The 17,447-nt window shown below is 53.5% G+C and overlaps 1 protein-coding gene across 1 annotated transcript in view; it reads right to left on the bottom strand.

Annotated features, from left to right (window-relative positions):
• LOC119783698 (netrin receptor DCC-like) overlaps positions 1–17,447 on the bottom strand; it is a 126,658-nt gene that overhangs the window by 32,140 nt on the left and 77,071 nt on the right. The window contains exons 5-7 of the mRNA XM_038285340.1: positions 17,211–17,347; positions 7,742–7,896; positions 6,640–6,760 (exon numbers count right to left, since the gene is read on the bottom strand). Coding sequence (XP_038141268.1) covers positions 6,640–6,760; positions 7,742–7,896; positions 17,211–17,347 — 413 coding nt within the window. The remainder of the gene's footprint in view (positions 1–6,639; positions 6,761–7,741; positions 7,897–17,210; positions 17,348–17,447) is intronic.

Raw genomic sequence — 17,447 nt, forward strand, 5'->3', positions numbered from 1 at the left:
GGCGAGGACCGGATGGAATGATGGCGAGGACCGGATGGAATGATGGCGAGAACCGGATGGAATGATGGCGAGGACCGGATGGAATGATGGCGAGGACCGGATGGAATGATGGCGAGAACCGGGTGGAATGATGGCGAGGACCGGATGGAATGATGGCGAGAACCGGATGGAATGATGGCGAGAAGCGGGTGGAATGATGGCGAGGACCGGATGGAATGATGGCGAGGACCGGATGGAATGATGGCGAGGACCGGATGGAATGATGGCGAGGACCGGATGGAATGATGGCGAGACCGGATGGAATGATGGCGAGGACCGGATGGAATGATGGCGAGGACCGGATGGAATGATGGCGAGACCGGATGGAATGATGGCGAGGACCGGATGGAATGATGGCGAGGACCGGATGGAATGATGGCGAGGAACCGGATGGAATGATGGCGAGGACCGGATGGAATGATGGCGAGACCGGATGGAATGATGGCGAGGACCGGATGGAATGATGGCGAGGACCGGATGGAATGATGGCGAGGACCGGATGGAATGATGGCGAGGACCGGATGGAATGATGGCGAGGACCGGATGGAATGATGGCGAGGACCGGATGGAATGATGGCGAGGACCGGATGGAATGATGGCGAGACCGGATGGAATGATGGCGAGGACCGGATGGAATGATGGCGAGAACCGGATGGAATGATGGCGAGGACCGGATGGAATGATGGCGAGGACCGGATGGAATTGATGGCGAGGACCGGATGGAATGATGGCGAGGACCGGATGGAATGATGGCGAGAACCGGATGGAATGATGGCGAGACCGGATGGAATGATGGCGAGGAACCGGATGGAATGATGGCGAGAACCGGATGGAATGATGGCGAGGACCGGATGGAATGATGGCGAGGACCGGATGGAATGATGGCGAGGACCGGATGGAATGATGGCGAGGACCGGATGGAATGATGGCGAGGACCGGATGGAATGATGGCGAGACCGGATGGAATGATGGCGAGGACCGGATGGAATGATGGCGAGAACCGGATGGAATGATGGCGAGGACCGGATGGAATGATGGCGAGAACGGATGGAATGATGGCGAGGACCGGATGGAATGATGGCGAGGACCGGATGGAATGATGGCGAGGACCGGATGGAATGATGGCGAGGAACCGGATGGAATGATGGCGAGGACCGGATGGAATGATGGCGAGGACCGGATGGAATGATGGCGAGGACCGGATGGAATGATGGCGAGAACCGGATGGAATGATGGCGAGGACCGGATGGAATGATGGCGAGAACCGGATGGAATGATGGCGAGGACCGGATGGAATGATGGCGAGGACCGGATGGAATGATGGCGAGGACCGGATGGAATGATGGCGAGAACCGGATGGAATGATGGCGAGGACCGGATGGAATGATGGCGAGGACCGGATGGAATGATGGCGAGGACCGGATGGAATGATGGCGAGAACCGGATGGAATGATGGCGAGGACCGGATGGAATGATGGCGAGACCGGATGGAATGATGGCGAGGACCGGATGGAATGATGGCGAGGACCGGATGGAATGATGGCGAGGACCGGATGGAATGATGGCGAGGACCGGATGGAATGATGGCGAGGACCGGATGGAATGATGGCGAGGACCGGATGGAATGATGGCGAGAACCGGATGGAGGCTGAGGATGGAATGATGGCGAGAACCGGATGGAATGATGGCGAGGACCGGATGGAATGATGGCGAGAACCGGATGGAATGATGGCGAGGACCGGATGGAATGATGGCGAGACCGGATGGAATGATGGCGAGAACCGGATGGAATGATGGCGAGGACCGGATGGAATGATGGCGAGACCGGATGGAATGATGGCGAGGACCGGATGGAATGATGGCGAGGACCGGATGGAATGATGGCGAGAACCGGATGGAATGATGGCGAGGACCGGATGGAATGATGGCGAGAACCGGATGGAATGATGGCGAGGACCGGATGGAATGATGGCGAGGACCGGATGGAATGATGGCGAGGACCGGATGGAATGATGGCGAGGACCGGATGGAATGATGGCGAGGACCGGATGGAGGCTGAGGATGGAATGATGGCGAGGACCGGATGGAATGATGGCGAGGACCGGATGGAATGATGGCGAGGACCGGATGGAATGATGGCGAGGACCGGATGGAATGATGGCGAGAACGGATGGAATGATGGCGAGAACCGGATGGAATGATGGCGAGGACCGGATGGAATGATGGCGAGGACCGGATGGAATGATGGCGAGGACCGGATGGAATGATGGCGAGGACCGGATGGAATGATGGCGAGGACCGGATGGAATGATGGCGAGAACCGGATGGAATGATGGCGAGAACCGGATGGAATGATGGCGAGGACCGGATGGAATGATGGCGAGGACCGGATGGAGGCACCGGATGGAATGATGGCGAGGACCGGATGGAATGATGGCGAGGACCGGATGGAATGATGGCGAGGACCGGATGGAATGATGGCGAGGACCGGATGGAATGATGGCGAGAACCGGATGGAATGATGGCGAGGACCGGATGGAATGATGGCGAGGACCGGATGGAATGATGGCGAGGACCGGATGGAATGATGGCGAGGACCGGATGGAATGATGGCGAGGACCGGATGGAATGATGGCGAGGACCGGATGGAATGATGGCGAGGACCGGATGGAATGATGGCGAGGACCGGATGGAATGATGGCGAGAACCGGATGGAATGATGGCGAGGACCGGATGGAATGATGGCGAGGACCGGATGGAATGATGGCGAGAACCGGATGGAATGATGGCGAGGACCGGATGGAATGATGGCGAGGACCGGATGGAATGATGGCGAGAACCGGATGGAATGATGGCGAGGACCGGATGGAATGATGGCGAGGACCGGATGGAATGATGGCGAGGACCGGATGGAATGATGGCGAGGACCGGATGGAATGATGGCGAGGACCGGATGGAATGATGGCGAGGACCGGATGGAATGATGGCGAGGACCGGATGGAATGATGGCGAGGACCGGATGGAATGATGGCGAGGACCGGATGGAATGATGGCGAGGACCGGATGGAATGATGGCGAGAACCGGATGGAATGATGGCGAGGACCGGATGGAATGATGGCGAGGACCGGATGGAATGATGGCGAGGACCGGATGGAATGATGGCGAGAACCGGATGGAATGATGGCGAGGACCGGATGGAATGATGGCGAGAACCGGATGGAATGATGGCGAGGACCGGATGGAATGATGGCGAGAACCGGATGGAGGCTGAGGATGGAATGATGGCGAGAACCGGATGGAATGATGGCGAGGACCGGATGGAATGATGGCGAGGACCGGATGGAGGCTGAGGATGGAATGATGGCGAGAACCGGATGGAATGATGGCGAGAACCGGATGGAATGATGGCGAGGACTGGATGGAATGATGGCGAGGACCGGATGGAATGATGGCGAGGACTGGATGGAATGATGGCGAGGACCGGATGGAATGATGGCGAGGACCGGATGGAATGATGGCGAGAACCGGATGGAATGATGGCGAGGACCGGATGGAATGATGGCCAGAACCGGATGGAGGCTGAGGATGGAATGATGGCGAGAACCGGATGGAATGATGGCGAGGACCGGATGGAATGATGGCGAGGACCGGATGGAGGCTGAGGATGGAATGATGGCGAGAACCGGATGGAATGATGGCGAGGACCGGATGGAGGCTGAGGATGGAATGATGGCGAGAACCGGATGGAATGATGGCCAGAACCGGATGGAGGCTGAGGATGGAATGATGGCGAGAACCGGATGGAATGATGGCGAGGACCGGATGGAATGATGGCGAGGACCGGATGGAATGATGGCCAGAACCGGATGGAGGCTGAGGATGGAATGATGGCGAGAACCGGATGGAATGATGGCGAGGACCGGATGGAGGCTGAGGATGGAATGATGGCGAGAACCGGATGGAATGATGGCGAGGACTGGATGGAATGATGGCGAGGACCGGATGGAATGATGGCGAGGACCGGATGGAATGATGGCGAGGACCGGATGGAATGATGGCGAGGACCGGATGGAGGCTGAGGATGGAATGATGGCGAGGACCGGATGGAATGATGGCGAGGACCGGATGGAATGATGGCGAGGACCGGATGGAATGATGGCGAGGACCGGATGGAGGCTGAGGATGGAATGATGGCGAGGACCGGATGGAATGATGGCGAGGACCGGATGGAATGATGGCGAGGACCGGATGGAGGCTGAGGATGGAATGATGGCGAGGACCGGATGGAATGATGGCGAGGACCGGATGGAATGATGGCGAGGACCGGATGGAATGATGGCGAGGACCGGATGGAATGATGGCGAGAACCGGATGGAATGATGGCGAGGACCGGATGGAATGATGGCGAGAACCGGATGGAATGATGGCGAGAACCGGATGGAATGATGGCGAGGACCGGATGGAATGATGGCGAGGACCGGATGGAATGATGGCGAGGACCGGATGGAGGCTGAGGATGGAATGATGGCGAGGACCGGATGGAATGATGGCGAGAACCGGATGGAATGATGGCGAGGACCGGATGGAATGATGGCGAGGACCGGATGGAATGATGGCGAGGACCGGATGGAGGCTGAGGATGGAATGATGGCGAGGACCGGATGGAATGATGGCGAGGACCCGATGGAATGATGGCGAGGACCGGATGGAGGCTGAGGATGGAATGATGGCGAGGACCGGATGGAATGATGGCGAGAACCGGATGGAATGATGGCGAGGACCGGATGGAGGCTGAGGATGGAATGATGGCGAGGACCGGATGGAATGATGGCGAGGACCGGATGGAATGATGGCGAGGACTGGATGGAATGATGGCGAGGACCGGATGGAATGATGGCGAGGACCGGATGGAATGATGGCGAGGACCGGATGGAATGATGGCGAGGACCGGATGGAATGATGGCGATGACCGGACGGAATGATGGTGAGAACCGGATGGAATGATGGCGAGGACCGGATGGAATGATGGCGAGAACCGGATGGAATGATGGCGAGGACCGGATGGAATGATGGCGAGGACCGGATGGAATGATGGCGAGGACTGGATGGAATGATGGCGAGGACCGGATGGAATGATGGCGAGGACCGGATGGAATGATGGCGAGGACCGGATGGAATGATGGCGAGGACCGGACGGAATGATGGTGAGAACCGGATGGAATGATGGCGAGGACCGGATGGAATGATGGCGAGAACCGGATGGAATGATGGCGAGGACCGGATGGAATGATGGCGAGGACCGGATGGAATGATGGCGAGAACCGGATGGAATGATGGCGAGAACCGGATGGAATGATGGCGAGGACCGGATGGAATGATGGCGAGGACCGGATGGAATGATGGCGAGAACCGGATGGAATGATGGCGAGGACCGGATGGAATGATGGCGAGAACCGGATGGAATGATGGCGAGGACCGGATGGAATGATGGCGAGGACCGGATGGAATGATGGCGAGAACCGGATGGAGGCTGAGGATGGAATGATGGCGAGAACCGGATGGAATGATGGCGAGGACCGGATGGAATGATGGCGAGAACCGGATGGAATGATGGCGAGGACCGGATGGAATGATGGCGAGGACCGGATGGAATGATGGCGAGAACCGGATGGAATGATGGCGAGGACCGGATGGAATGATGGCGAGGACCGGATGGAATGATGGCGAGGACCGGATGGAATGATGGCGAGAACCGGATGGAATGATGGCGAGGACCGGATGGAATGATGGCGAGGACCGGATGGAATGATGGCGAGAACCGGATGGAGGCTGAGGATGGAATGATGGCGAGAACCGGATGGAATGATGGCGAGGACCGGATGGAATGATGGCGAGAACCGGATGGAATGATGGCGAGGACCGGATGGAATGATGGCGAGGACCGGATGGAATGATGACGAGAACCGGATGGAATGATGGCGAGGACCGGATGGAATGATGGCGAGGACCGGATGGAATGATGGCGAGGACCGGATGGAATGATGGCGAGGACCGGATGGAATGATGGCGAGAACCGGATGGAATGATGGCGAGGACCGGATGGAATGATGGCGAGGACCGGATGGAATGATGGCGAGAACCGGATGGAATGATGGCGAGGACCGGATGGAATGATGGCGAGGACCGGATGGAATGATGGCGAGGACCGGATGGAATGATGGCGAGGACCGGATGGAATGATGGCGAGGACCGGATGGAATGATGGCGAGAACCGGATGGAATGATGGCGAGGACCGGATGGAATGATGGCGAGGACCGGATGGAATGATGGCGAGGACCGGATGGAATGATGGCGAGGACCGGATGGAATGATGGCGAGAACCGGATGGAATGATGGCGAGAACCGGATGGAATGATGGCGAGAACCGGATGGAATGATGGCGAGGACCGGATGGAATGATGGCGAGGACCGGATGGAATGATGGCGAGGACCGGATGGAATGATGGCGAGGACCGGATGGAATGATGGCGAGGACCGGATGGAATGATGGCGAGGACGGCGGCGGCTCAGTCAGCCAGCTGTTGCTGGCTCCTCCTACCTGGCTCCCGGAGCAGCAGCTGAGCCATGGCCTGAGAGCTGCCGGCTGAGTTCTCAGCGACGCACTGATAGAATCCTTCATCCGACTTGACCAGACCCAGGATCTGCAGGTTGGAGCCGTCCTGAGGATTAAGGAGGAAGCAGGTCAGCAGGTCAGCAGGTCAGCGGGTCAGCAGGTCAGCGGGTCAGCCTTTACTGCTCTGTGCTTTTAGGCCTTTAATGTACAGATTGGTAAACTGGCATCATGCTGGTTTTATCTTCCACTCCTCTGGGTTTAAATCTCTCTAAACCTTCATGTTTATCTGCTTCCCTCATGTTTCCCATTTTTCCATAAACGGACGAAAGAAGCTTTTCTCTATTGTCTCCTTTAAACGTCTCGGCTTTAAACCAGCCGAGTCCAGTTTGGTCCGTTTCTTTTATTCTTTCCTCAGAAACAACTAAATCCTCTAATGGTCAGTAGGAGGTTTAATGGTTACGGGTTCGGCTCATTGGATCACCTGCTGCTGATACTGGTTCTGGTTCTAGAAGACCAGGAGGAAACCTGGAGATCAGGACCGATCCACTTTAAGGTCTTAATCACAGCTTCAGCCGACGATTAGTTCAATAAAACTCCTGATGAGACTAAAACAGACCTGAGAGAAATCTGGACCCGGATCAGGATCTGGATCTGAATTGGATTTGGATAAAAAACTGGATCTGAACCCCAATGTGGACCCAGATCTGAATCAAGACCTGGATCTGGATCAACCTAGACTGACTTTGAATCAGATTCTGCTCTAAATTCAGAGCAGAATCTGATTTAAGACGTTTAGAAAAAATTCAAAGTGAATTTGTCTCTAAAAGTCGTTTTATTTCCACTTGCAGCAAAGTTCAGATGGTTCAGCTTCCAGGTCCAGACGAGTCCACTTTGTCGACTCTTTCAGAAAACCTGCTGTCCTTTCAAATGTAGCTTTTTATTAAAAGGTGCTTAAACTATTTTGTTAGAGGCGATTAGAAAATGTTCCTTATTTTCTGTAGAAATTTTGACCCAAAAGCAAACAGGAAGCGGAGGCGGGGGGTGGGGTGGGGGGCGGGGGTTCTGGAGCGTTTTCCGTGGAACTCACCACGATCTGGAAGTAGTCGCTGGGAATGACCTCCTCCCCGTTTTTCATCCAGCGGACGGCCGGCAGCGGGTTTCCCGTCACGGCGCACTCCAGCTCGATGTCGGTGGACTCGTAGGCGAAGGTGTTGGTCGGGTAGTTCAGGAACTGAGGCGGAACTGGGAGAAAGGAACCACAGGAACCAGGTTAGGACAGCAGGAGGTGGGAGGACTGGATCCAGACTGGTCCGGACCACCAGCAGAACAGTTTTGCTAAATCTGGATGATTCTGGTTGGTTCTGCTCCCTGGAAGTTCAAACTGAAGATGATGAAGATGAAGCCTATTAAACTCCTAAATATCACATCCGACCAGTAAACAGAGTCCCAGTACTGCTGTGGGGCGTTCGGGGTCTGGGCTCCACATGGAGGACACCTTCAGGTACCACCCACCCTGCTGTTATCTCCACTCTGACTCCTCCTCAGGGTTTTCTGGCAGACAGGAGGGGAGGGGCGGCGGCCATTTTTAACCTTATCATAGACCAAGATTAAACCTGACAGGCAGGTGGAGGCATCAGACCTGCAGGACGGGTTCTGGTCTCCAGATGACTGCTGGAGGCGGAGAACCATGACTGTCAAAGTTACAGGATACCAGCCCTCAGGAACTAGAATGAACCCCCCTGCTGTAGACCCAGTAGACCCTGTAGACCCTACAGACCCTGTAGACTCTGTAGACCCAGTAGACCTTGTAGACCCTACAGACCCTGTAGACTCTGTAGACCCAGTAGACCCTGTAGACCCTACAGACTCTGTAGACCCAGTAGACCTTGTAGACCCTACAGACCCTGTAGACTCTGTAGACCCAGTAGACCCTGTAGACCCAGTAGACCCTGTAGACCCTACAGACCCTGTAGACTCTGTAGACCCAGTAGACCTTGTAGACCCTACAGACCCTGTAGACTCTGTAGACCCAGTAGACCCTGTAGATCCTACAGACCCTGTAGACTCTGTAGACCCAGTAGACCCTGTAGACCTTGTAGACCCTACAGACCCTGTAGACTCTGTAGACCCAGTAGACCCTGTAGATCCTACAGACCCTGTAGACTCTGTAGACCCAGTAGACCCTGTAGACCTTGTAGACCCTACAGACCCTGTAGACTCTGTAGACCCAGTAGACCCTGTAGACTCTGTAGACCCAGTAGACCCTGTAGACTCTGTAGACTCAGTAGACCTTGTAGACCCTGTAGACCCTACAGACTCTGTAGACCCAGTAGACCTTGTAGACCCTACAGACCCTGTAGACTCTGTAGACCCAGTAGACCCTGTAGACCCAGTAGACCCTGTAGACCCTACAGACCCTGTAGACTCTGTAGACCCAGACCTGTAGACCCAGACCCTGTAGACCCTGTAGAACCCTGTAGACCCTGTAGACCTCTGTAGACCCATGTAGACCCTGTAGACCAGTAGACCCAGTAGACCCTGTAGACCGCTAGACCCTGTAGACCCATGTAGACCCCGTAGACCTCCTGTAGATCCGTAGACCCTGTAGACCCTAGTAGACCCTGTAGACCCTGTAGACCTCGTAGATCCTGTAGACCCTGTAGACCCAGTAGACCCAGTACGTAACCCTGTAGACCCAGTAGACCAGTGACCCTGTAGACCGTAGACCCTGTAGACCCAGTAGACCTGTAGACCCGTAGACCTGCAGACCCTGTAGACCCAGTAGACCCAGTAGACCCTGTAGACCTGTAGACCCCGTAGACCCTAGACCGTAGACTCTGTAGACCCAGTAGACCCTGTAGACCCTAGACCCGTAGACTCTGAGACCTGTAGACCCTAAGACCCTGTAGACTCTGTAGACCCGTAGACCCAGTAGACCCTGTAGATCCGTAGACCCTGTAGACCCTGTAGACCTGCAGACCCAGTAGACCCAGTAGACCTGTAGACCCGTAGACCCGTAGACCCTGTAGACTCTGTAGACCCAGTAGACCGTGACCCGTAGACCCGTAGACTCTGTAGACCCTAGTAGACCCTGTAGACCCTTCAGACCCAGTAGACCCAGTAGACCCTGTAGACCCAGTAGACCCAGTAGACCCTGTAGACCCTGTAGACCCTACAGACCCAGTAGACTCTGTAGACCCAGTAGACTCTGTAGACCCAGTAGACCCAGTAGACCCAGTAGACCCAGTAGACCCTGTAGACTCTGTAGACCCAGTAGACCCGTAGACCCAGTAGACTCTGTAGACCCAGTAGACCCGTAGCAACCCGTAGACCCAGTAGACTCTGTAGACCCGTAGACCCGTAGACCCGTAGACTCTGTAGACCCTGTAGACCCGTAGACCCCGTAGATCATAGACCTGTAGACCCAGTAGACCCTGTAGACCCTGTAGACCTCGTAGATCCTGCAGACCCTGTAGACCCAGTAGACCCAGTAGACCCTGTAGACCCAGTAGACCCAGTAGACCCCGTAGATCCAGTAGACCCTGTAGACCCAGTAGACCCTGTAGACCCCGTAGATCCTGCAGACCCTGTAGACCCAGTAGACCCAGTAGACCCTGTAGACCCTGTAGACCCCGTAGACCCTGTAGACCCAGTAGACCCTGTAGACCCTGTAGACCCAGTAGACCCTGTAGACCCTGTAGACCCCGTAGATCCTGCAGACCCTGTAGACCCAGTAGACCCAGTAGACCCAGTAGACCCCGTAGATCCAGTAGACCCTGTAGACCCAGTAAACCCAGTAGACCCCGTAGATCCTGCAGACCCTGTAGACCCAGTAGACCCTGTAGACCCAGTAGACCCTGTAGACCCTGTAGACCCCGTAGATCCTGCAGACCCTGTAGACCCAGTAGACCCAGTAGACCCTGTAGACCCTGTAGACCCAGTAGACCCTGTAGACCCTGTAGACCCTGTAGACCCTGTAGACCCTGTAGACTCTGTAGACCCTGTAGACCCCGTAGACCCTGTAGACTCTGTAGACCCTGTAGACCCCGTAGACCCCGTAGATCCTGTAGAACCTGTAGACCCTGTAGACCCTACAGACCCAGTAGACCCAGTAGACCCTGTAGACCCAGTAGACCCAGTAGACCCTGTAGACCCAGTAGACCCAGTAGACCCTGTAGACCCTGTAGACTCTGTAGACCCAGTAGACCCCGTAGATCCAGTAGACTCTGCAGACCCAGTAGACCCTGTAGACCCTACAGACCCAGTAGACTCTGTAGACCCTGTAGACCCCGTAGACCCTGTAGACTCTGTAGACCCTGTAGACCCCGTAGACCCCGTAGATCCTGTAGACCCTGTAGACCCTGTAGACCCTACAGACCCAGTAGACCCAGTAGACCCTGTAGACCCAGTAGACCCAGTAGACCCAGTAGACTCTGTAGACCCAGTAGACCCAGTAGACCCAGTAGACCCTGTAGACTCTGTAGACCCAGTAGACCCTGTAGACCCTACAGACCCAGTAGACCCTGTAGACCCTGTAGACCCAGTAGACCCAGTAGACCCAGTAGACCCAGTAGACTCTGTAGACCCAGTAGACCCAGTAGACCCAGTAGACCCAGTAGACTCTGTAGACCCAGTAGACCCTGTAGACCCTACAGACCCAGTAGACCCTGTAGACCCTGTAGACCCAGTAGACCCAGTAGACCCAGTAGACCCAGTAGACTCTGTAGACCCAGTAGACCCAGTAGACCCCGTAGACCCAGTAGACTCTGTAGACCCAGTAGACCCAGTAGACCCAGTAGACCCTGTAGACCCTGTAGACTCTGTAGACCCAGTAGACCCCGTAGATCCAGTAGACTCTGCAGACCCAGTAGACCCTGTAGACCCTACAGACCCAGTAGACTCTGTAGACCCTGTAGACCCTGTAGACCCTGTAGACCCTACAGACCCAGTAGACTCTGTAGACCCTGTAGACCCTGTAGACCCTGTAGACCCTACAGACCCTGTAGACTCTGTAGACCCTGTAGACCCCGTAGACCCTGTAGACCCTGTAGACCCCGTAGACCCCGTAGATCCTGTAGACCCTGTAGACCCTGTAGACCCTACAGACCCAGTAGACCCAGTAGACCCTGTAGACCCAGTAGACCCAGTAGACCCAGTAGACTCTGTAGACCCAGTAGACCCAGTAGACCCAGTAGACTCTGTAGACCCAGTAGACCCTGTAGACCCTACAGACCCAGTAGACCCTGTAGACCCTGTAGACCCAGTAGACCCAGTAGACTCTGTAGACCCAGTAGACCCAGTAGACCCCGTAGATCCAGTAGACTCTGTAGACCCTCTCATAGGGTCAGTGTTGGAGTTATTATGATTTCTGTTGTTTTTATCATTTTATTCATTTATATCTTTTATATGTTTCTCTCATCATTGGAAATAGTGTATAAAGGCCATAAGACGGTCAAATGTTTTTCAAGAATGCGTTCCTGTTTTTCATTTGGGAAGCAGAGAAGTGAAAGGTCATAACCCGGACCCCGTGTGTAAAGCTGAAACCAGGCAGGTTCTCCTTCCTAAAGGTTCCTGCTGTGTCTAAGAGACGCGTAACGGAAGCTAACGCCTGCTGTTGTGATGCGTTGACTGCTCAGTAAAAAGCCTGGAAGTGTTGAACCAAGCGGAGATGCAGAGATTGATGCTCTGTCTCCACTTTGCAAAGCATTCCAGGAAAAATCTACGCTGTCTCTGTTTCATGTTTTACAGGTTGGGGAAACGTAACCGTAACAGTCAGCCAGGTTCTGAGGTCTGGTCCAGGAGTGTTTCGGTTTCAGATGCTAAACCAGCCTGCATAGATGTTCCTCTGAGATGTTTATTCCAGGATGATGTCAGCAGAGCAGCGCGGCTGGAGTTCAGGAAGCTCAGAGTCAGAGAGGAAGGAACCATCTGCAGCAGCTCCTCACTGCTCTGCTGGATGGTTTAGGTTTTTTCCACAGTGGCAGTCAGTGGGAGAGGTTTTCAAACTCACAACCTCAGGAAAGCTAAGCTCAGACCACCTGCCCTGATGGGCAGCCTGCAGCCGCTCAGACCTACGAGGCACAGATGGAGAAATGTCCCAATGTGACCCAGCAGGATGCTCAGCCAGACAGCTGCTGTTAGAATAATGGAAACGCAGCCGAGGGATTAATAAGAATATAAGTAGAAAATCAAAATCGTATTAAATTGTTCGGCTGACGAAGGTGGAACCAGAGTTTCACCTTTTAAGATGATTGTTCCAGTTTTAACATGAAAGTTTAATACAATAATCCAACATGTATGTAAGAGCTTAAAGTCCCGCCTCCCTGATCCGCCGCTGACCTCCAAACCAGCCGCTTAGTCACAGAGACACCATGGAGGTCCAGAACCGGGCCTCAGCAGAACCGGGCCTCAGCAGAACCGGGCCTCAGCAGAACCGGGCCTCAGCAGAACGGGACCTCAGGAGAACCGGGCCTCAGCAGAACCGGGCCTCAGCAGAACCGGACCTCAGGAGAACCGGGCCTCAGCAGAACCGGGCCTCAGCAGAACCGGGCCTCAGCAGAACGGGACCTCAGGAGAACCGGGCCTCAGCAGAACGGGACCTCAGGAGAACCGGGCCTCAGCAGAACCGGGCCTCAGCAGAACGGGACCTCAGGAGAACCGGGCCTCAGCAGAACCGGACCTCAGGAGAACCGGGCCTCAGCAGAACCGGACCTCAGGAGAACCGGGCCTCAGCAGAACCGGGCCTGGAGTGGACCCACAGGAAGCCATGCTGGTTACTGCATCACTAACATCCATTTGATGCTGCTTCACATTAAAGCTGAGAGAAGAACAGAAGTTATATTTGATCATAAAGGATCAAAGCATCGTTCTAAAGTCGCCTCAGAGATAAATCGACATGTTTTTAAAGAGATGTCGTCTAAAATCTGTCCTGCAGGCAGTTTGGGCTCCTGAGTTTCCAGGTGAACGTCCTTCCATTCATAACCAAACCTTTTATCTTCTGATCTTTCTATTTTTCTGAGGACTTTTCAGGGATTCCTGCGTTTTAGACGTCGATGGATGTTACTGGAAATAAGCTCCTTATGAAAACCAGTAAGAGTAACTGGTTCTTCCTCAGAGTTTAACACGCTGAGATGGACAGCTTTGCTATTTGCTCGTTTCATCTTCAGATGCAGCTCCCAGCAGAAGCTCTGACCTCACGCTGGTCGCCTTTAATAGACAGCAGCGGTTGTCGCAGCAACGCGGCGGCAGCGTAGATATGAATCCAGGGTAATTATCTCAGCGTGGGTCTCTGTGTCCGACAGCGCCGACCTATTTCTGCGAGGATGGATCCGGACTGAGCGGCTCTGAATCAGACCAGAACCATCAGACCAGAGCAGACGCACCGGATCAGAAAATCCCGTTTAACCAACGGTAGAAAGAAGCATTTATAACTTTAGGAAGAGGAAATGCATTAAAGGAAAATCACAAGGAAAACTAATAATAAAGCCAATAAATCAGCTCAGAGGTAAACAGCAGGACAGGAAGAGGAAACAGGAAGCAGTTCCTCTCTGAGCTCAGCGAGGTGGAGAGGAAACACAGCAGCAGACATTCCCAACATTCGCTCCATTCCTGAATTTACTGGATTTAAATCCTGGAAGTTTGAGGAAAAACGATCATCCAGGTTTGTTTGATTGATCAGATTTAGCAGAGACCTGATTAAAAGGCCAGCAGCTGCAGCAGATTAAAGACTTTCAACACCAGAGGATTCTGCTGGAAGGTTCTGCTGGTCGAACAGGAAATCAATCCTCTGGACTTTGTTTCCCAGTTTGAAGACGTTTCTCTTCCATCCAGGAAGATTTTTCAACTCAAAATGTCAGAAATAGTGTTGAGTTGAGTTGAAATGTTTTCTTGAGGATTTAATAAGAAAAAGATAACAACCAAAAATCCACAAAATCCAAAAATACTGAAAACCAGGAATACTGAAAACAACAAGGCGGCAAAGAAATGAGGACCGACCAGCAACGGCGACTGAGCAGGAGGAGAAACAAAGTCTACGTTCCACCGCAGGCCTTCATGCTCAATACCATTTTTTTGCATTGCCGTTTATATCTCCAAATAAATGCATCGTGTGTGACCTCATGTGTGAACTGCAGTAGAGGACGCGATGATGTCACAGGCCCAACCTATCAGCTCCATTTTTTTTTGGATCAGTTACTGTTCTGGAGTTAGAAACCCTGCCTAGAAATCCTAGACCTAGATCTTTGCTGTTTGACCTAACATGACTGCAGCGCCAGGATTTCTGGTAAAGAGTCAAGGACTCCAGAAGAAAAGCGGCATGGCGGCGTGGACTGGAACCATCTAAACCATTCTTTTTCAACCCTGGTCCTCAAGGCGCCCTGTCCTGCATGTTCTAGATGTTTCCCAGCTTCCACACACCTGTTATCGACTGATATCAGGCTTTGCTGAAGCTCAGAAACATCCAAAACATGCAGAGCAGATTGCCTTGAAGACTAGGGTTGAAAAACACTGATCTAAAGTGATAAAGCCAACTCAACGAGTCAGTTTATGGATGAAATGCAGAAATATTCTGATATTCAATCAACCAGTGAAAGAAGAACCTTCCTTCTTTCAGGGGGTTTTTCTCCAGACCCTAAAAACAGCAATTATTAAACAGAGAGACTTGAAAGCTGCTTCTGCAGAACCGCAGGGCAGTTTTCAGGTGTGAACAGAGGTCAGAGGTCAATGTTATGCTCTAAGCTTATTGTTTGCAGGCTAATGTCCACAGGTGGAGCCTCCATCCTTCTGCATGTCTGATGTCATCAGGAAACTGATGACTCGGTCTTTTCTTTGCAGAGTGTTGCTGATGGCAGCGGGGGGAAGATGACGGATGGCGCCGCTGCTGACTCAGTTTCTCTCAGATTTCATTAAGCTTCCTAACAGGAAGCAGCTAATGAGGCGGGCTGCTCTCATTATGACGGGGAAGAACACACACATTCGTTATCCTAATCATGCAATCACGGTCAGCGCCCTGAGGAGTCAGAACCCCCACATCTCCATACATCAGCGTCAGCGTGGAGATCAGCACCATCCTCCAGACGTCTCTGAACATGCAGACTGAGAGGAAACGGCGCTCGTTAGACGATCTAATCTGTAGATGATGCAGCCTTTACTCTGATTGGTCGCACGCTTTTCATCATGAACCCAGAGAACGCCTGCAGCACCTTAACTTTCCGCTCCTTCCTCCCTCTGATGAGTCTCAGCTGTTCCTTCCTCAGCAGGTGGAAACTCGCCGTATTCTGGGATGATTTTAGGAACGAGCCACAGAGAGAAGCAGCTGAAGGTTAATCTGCAGCTCTGCTGCTGAGCGTTGGACAAACAGCAGCTGCTGGTGTTTGGTTTGGACCTTCTGCTGGAGCAGAACCAACAGGAACCTGTTTGATGACCCAGAACCCTGAACCTTCGTCACGCTGCGACCGACTCGTCCTGAAGGACCTGAACCACGAGTTCCTTCAACGGAACTGAGAAACGGATCAGAACGTCACAGGAAACAGGAATATTCCTCATCGCCACATGAGGCCCTGCTGGTTTCTGCTGCTTCATGTCAGATTTAAGCAGATTAAGGCTGCGGCACGGCGGCATGCTGCGGGCCCGTTCTGTTCCTTAAACACCAGAAACATCTGGATCGTCCAAGAACGCGTCGCCTTCACCTCCTGCAAGCAGAGGACCGGGACCGACGGGGAACCGGATCAAACCGGAGCTCAGAAATATCCCGCCAGGCTGTGATTGGTTCCCACAGCGGCCCACTGGCGCCCGCAGCATGAGGAGGCCACCACCATGCCTCACTGATGGGTCCTCTGTTTTCAGCTTCAAACTCTACATGAGGCTCCACAGGTTTACATTACAGAAGAGACGATGACCTCATGGATGGTCAGAGTGATGAGGACCAATCAGAACGGCCCTTTCATTCAGGTCAGCAGGTTCCTGCCTTCATGTGGTTCCTGGAACATCCCTGCTTTATCTTCTAGATGGAAGAACGTCAGTATTTTCCCCCAGATGACCCAGACCAGCCGGCAGCCCTACTTGGACCCGGCGGAACCGACCCGGCGCCGGCGGCCATGTTGGATCCAAACAGTATTTCTGTGTTTCATCTCAGTAATAAAGTTTAAAGTTATTCCTTTTACTTCCTTTCAGATTATAATCCTTGTATCTAATCTCTGAGCTGGTTTTCTGAACCTGAAGCAGACCTGGAGATGGTTTCTGTGGTTAAACGATAGCGGTCAGCCTCAGGTGGCGAGGAGCAGCTGGAACGCTTCAGGCGCCACAGTCTGAAAACACAGATCTATTTTATTTATCGAACTTCATGTCTTCCTGATCCGGATTCTGCCAGGATTCCTAATCCATCCAGGAGCTTAAGGAAGCAACACGGCATTATTCTGGCGTTTTCCTCTGTGAGGCGCCAGCTGTTGACCTAAGGGTCGACCTGGGGTCACACCCGTTTAGATCAGACTCTCTGCTCCTGTTGATAAAAGCCGTTCATGAGCAGCGTCACACATAAACCTTCCTGCCGGTCTCCTCACCTAGGACGCTGAGTTCCGCCTGCGCCGTGATGTTCTGGTTCTTGTTGGACGCCGTGCAGCTGTAGGAGCCGGAGTCGTCGTCCGTGACGGTTCTGATGATCAGGTTGCTTCCCGCCAGCAGAGAGAACTTCTTGTTCCTGCAGAGAAAGAAGAAGCTGATCAATCATTTCCTAATGAAGTCTGTTTGAAGAACAGAGACAGCAGCCTGCTAGCCACACCGCTACCGTTTAGCTGGGG

This window comes from Cyprinodon tularosa, unplaced genomic scaffold (genome assembly GCF_016077235.1).
Source record: "Cyprinodon tularosa strain WSP-4 unplaced genomic scaffold, ASM1607723v1 ctg1051, whole genome shotgun sequence".
Taxonomy (NCBI): Eukaryota; Metazoa; Chordata; class Actinopteri; order Cyprinodontiformes; family Cyprinodontidae; genus Cyprinodon; species Cyprinodon tularosa.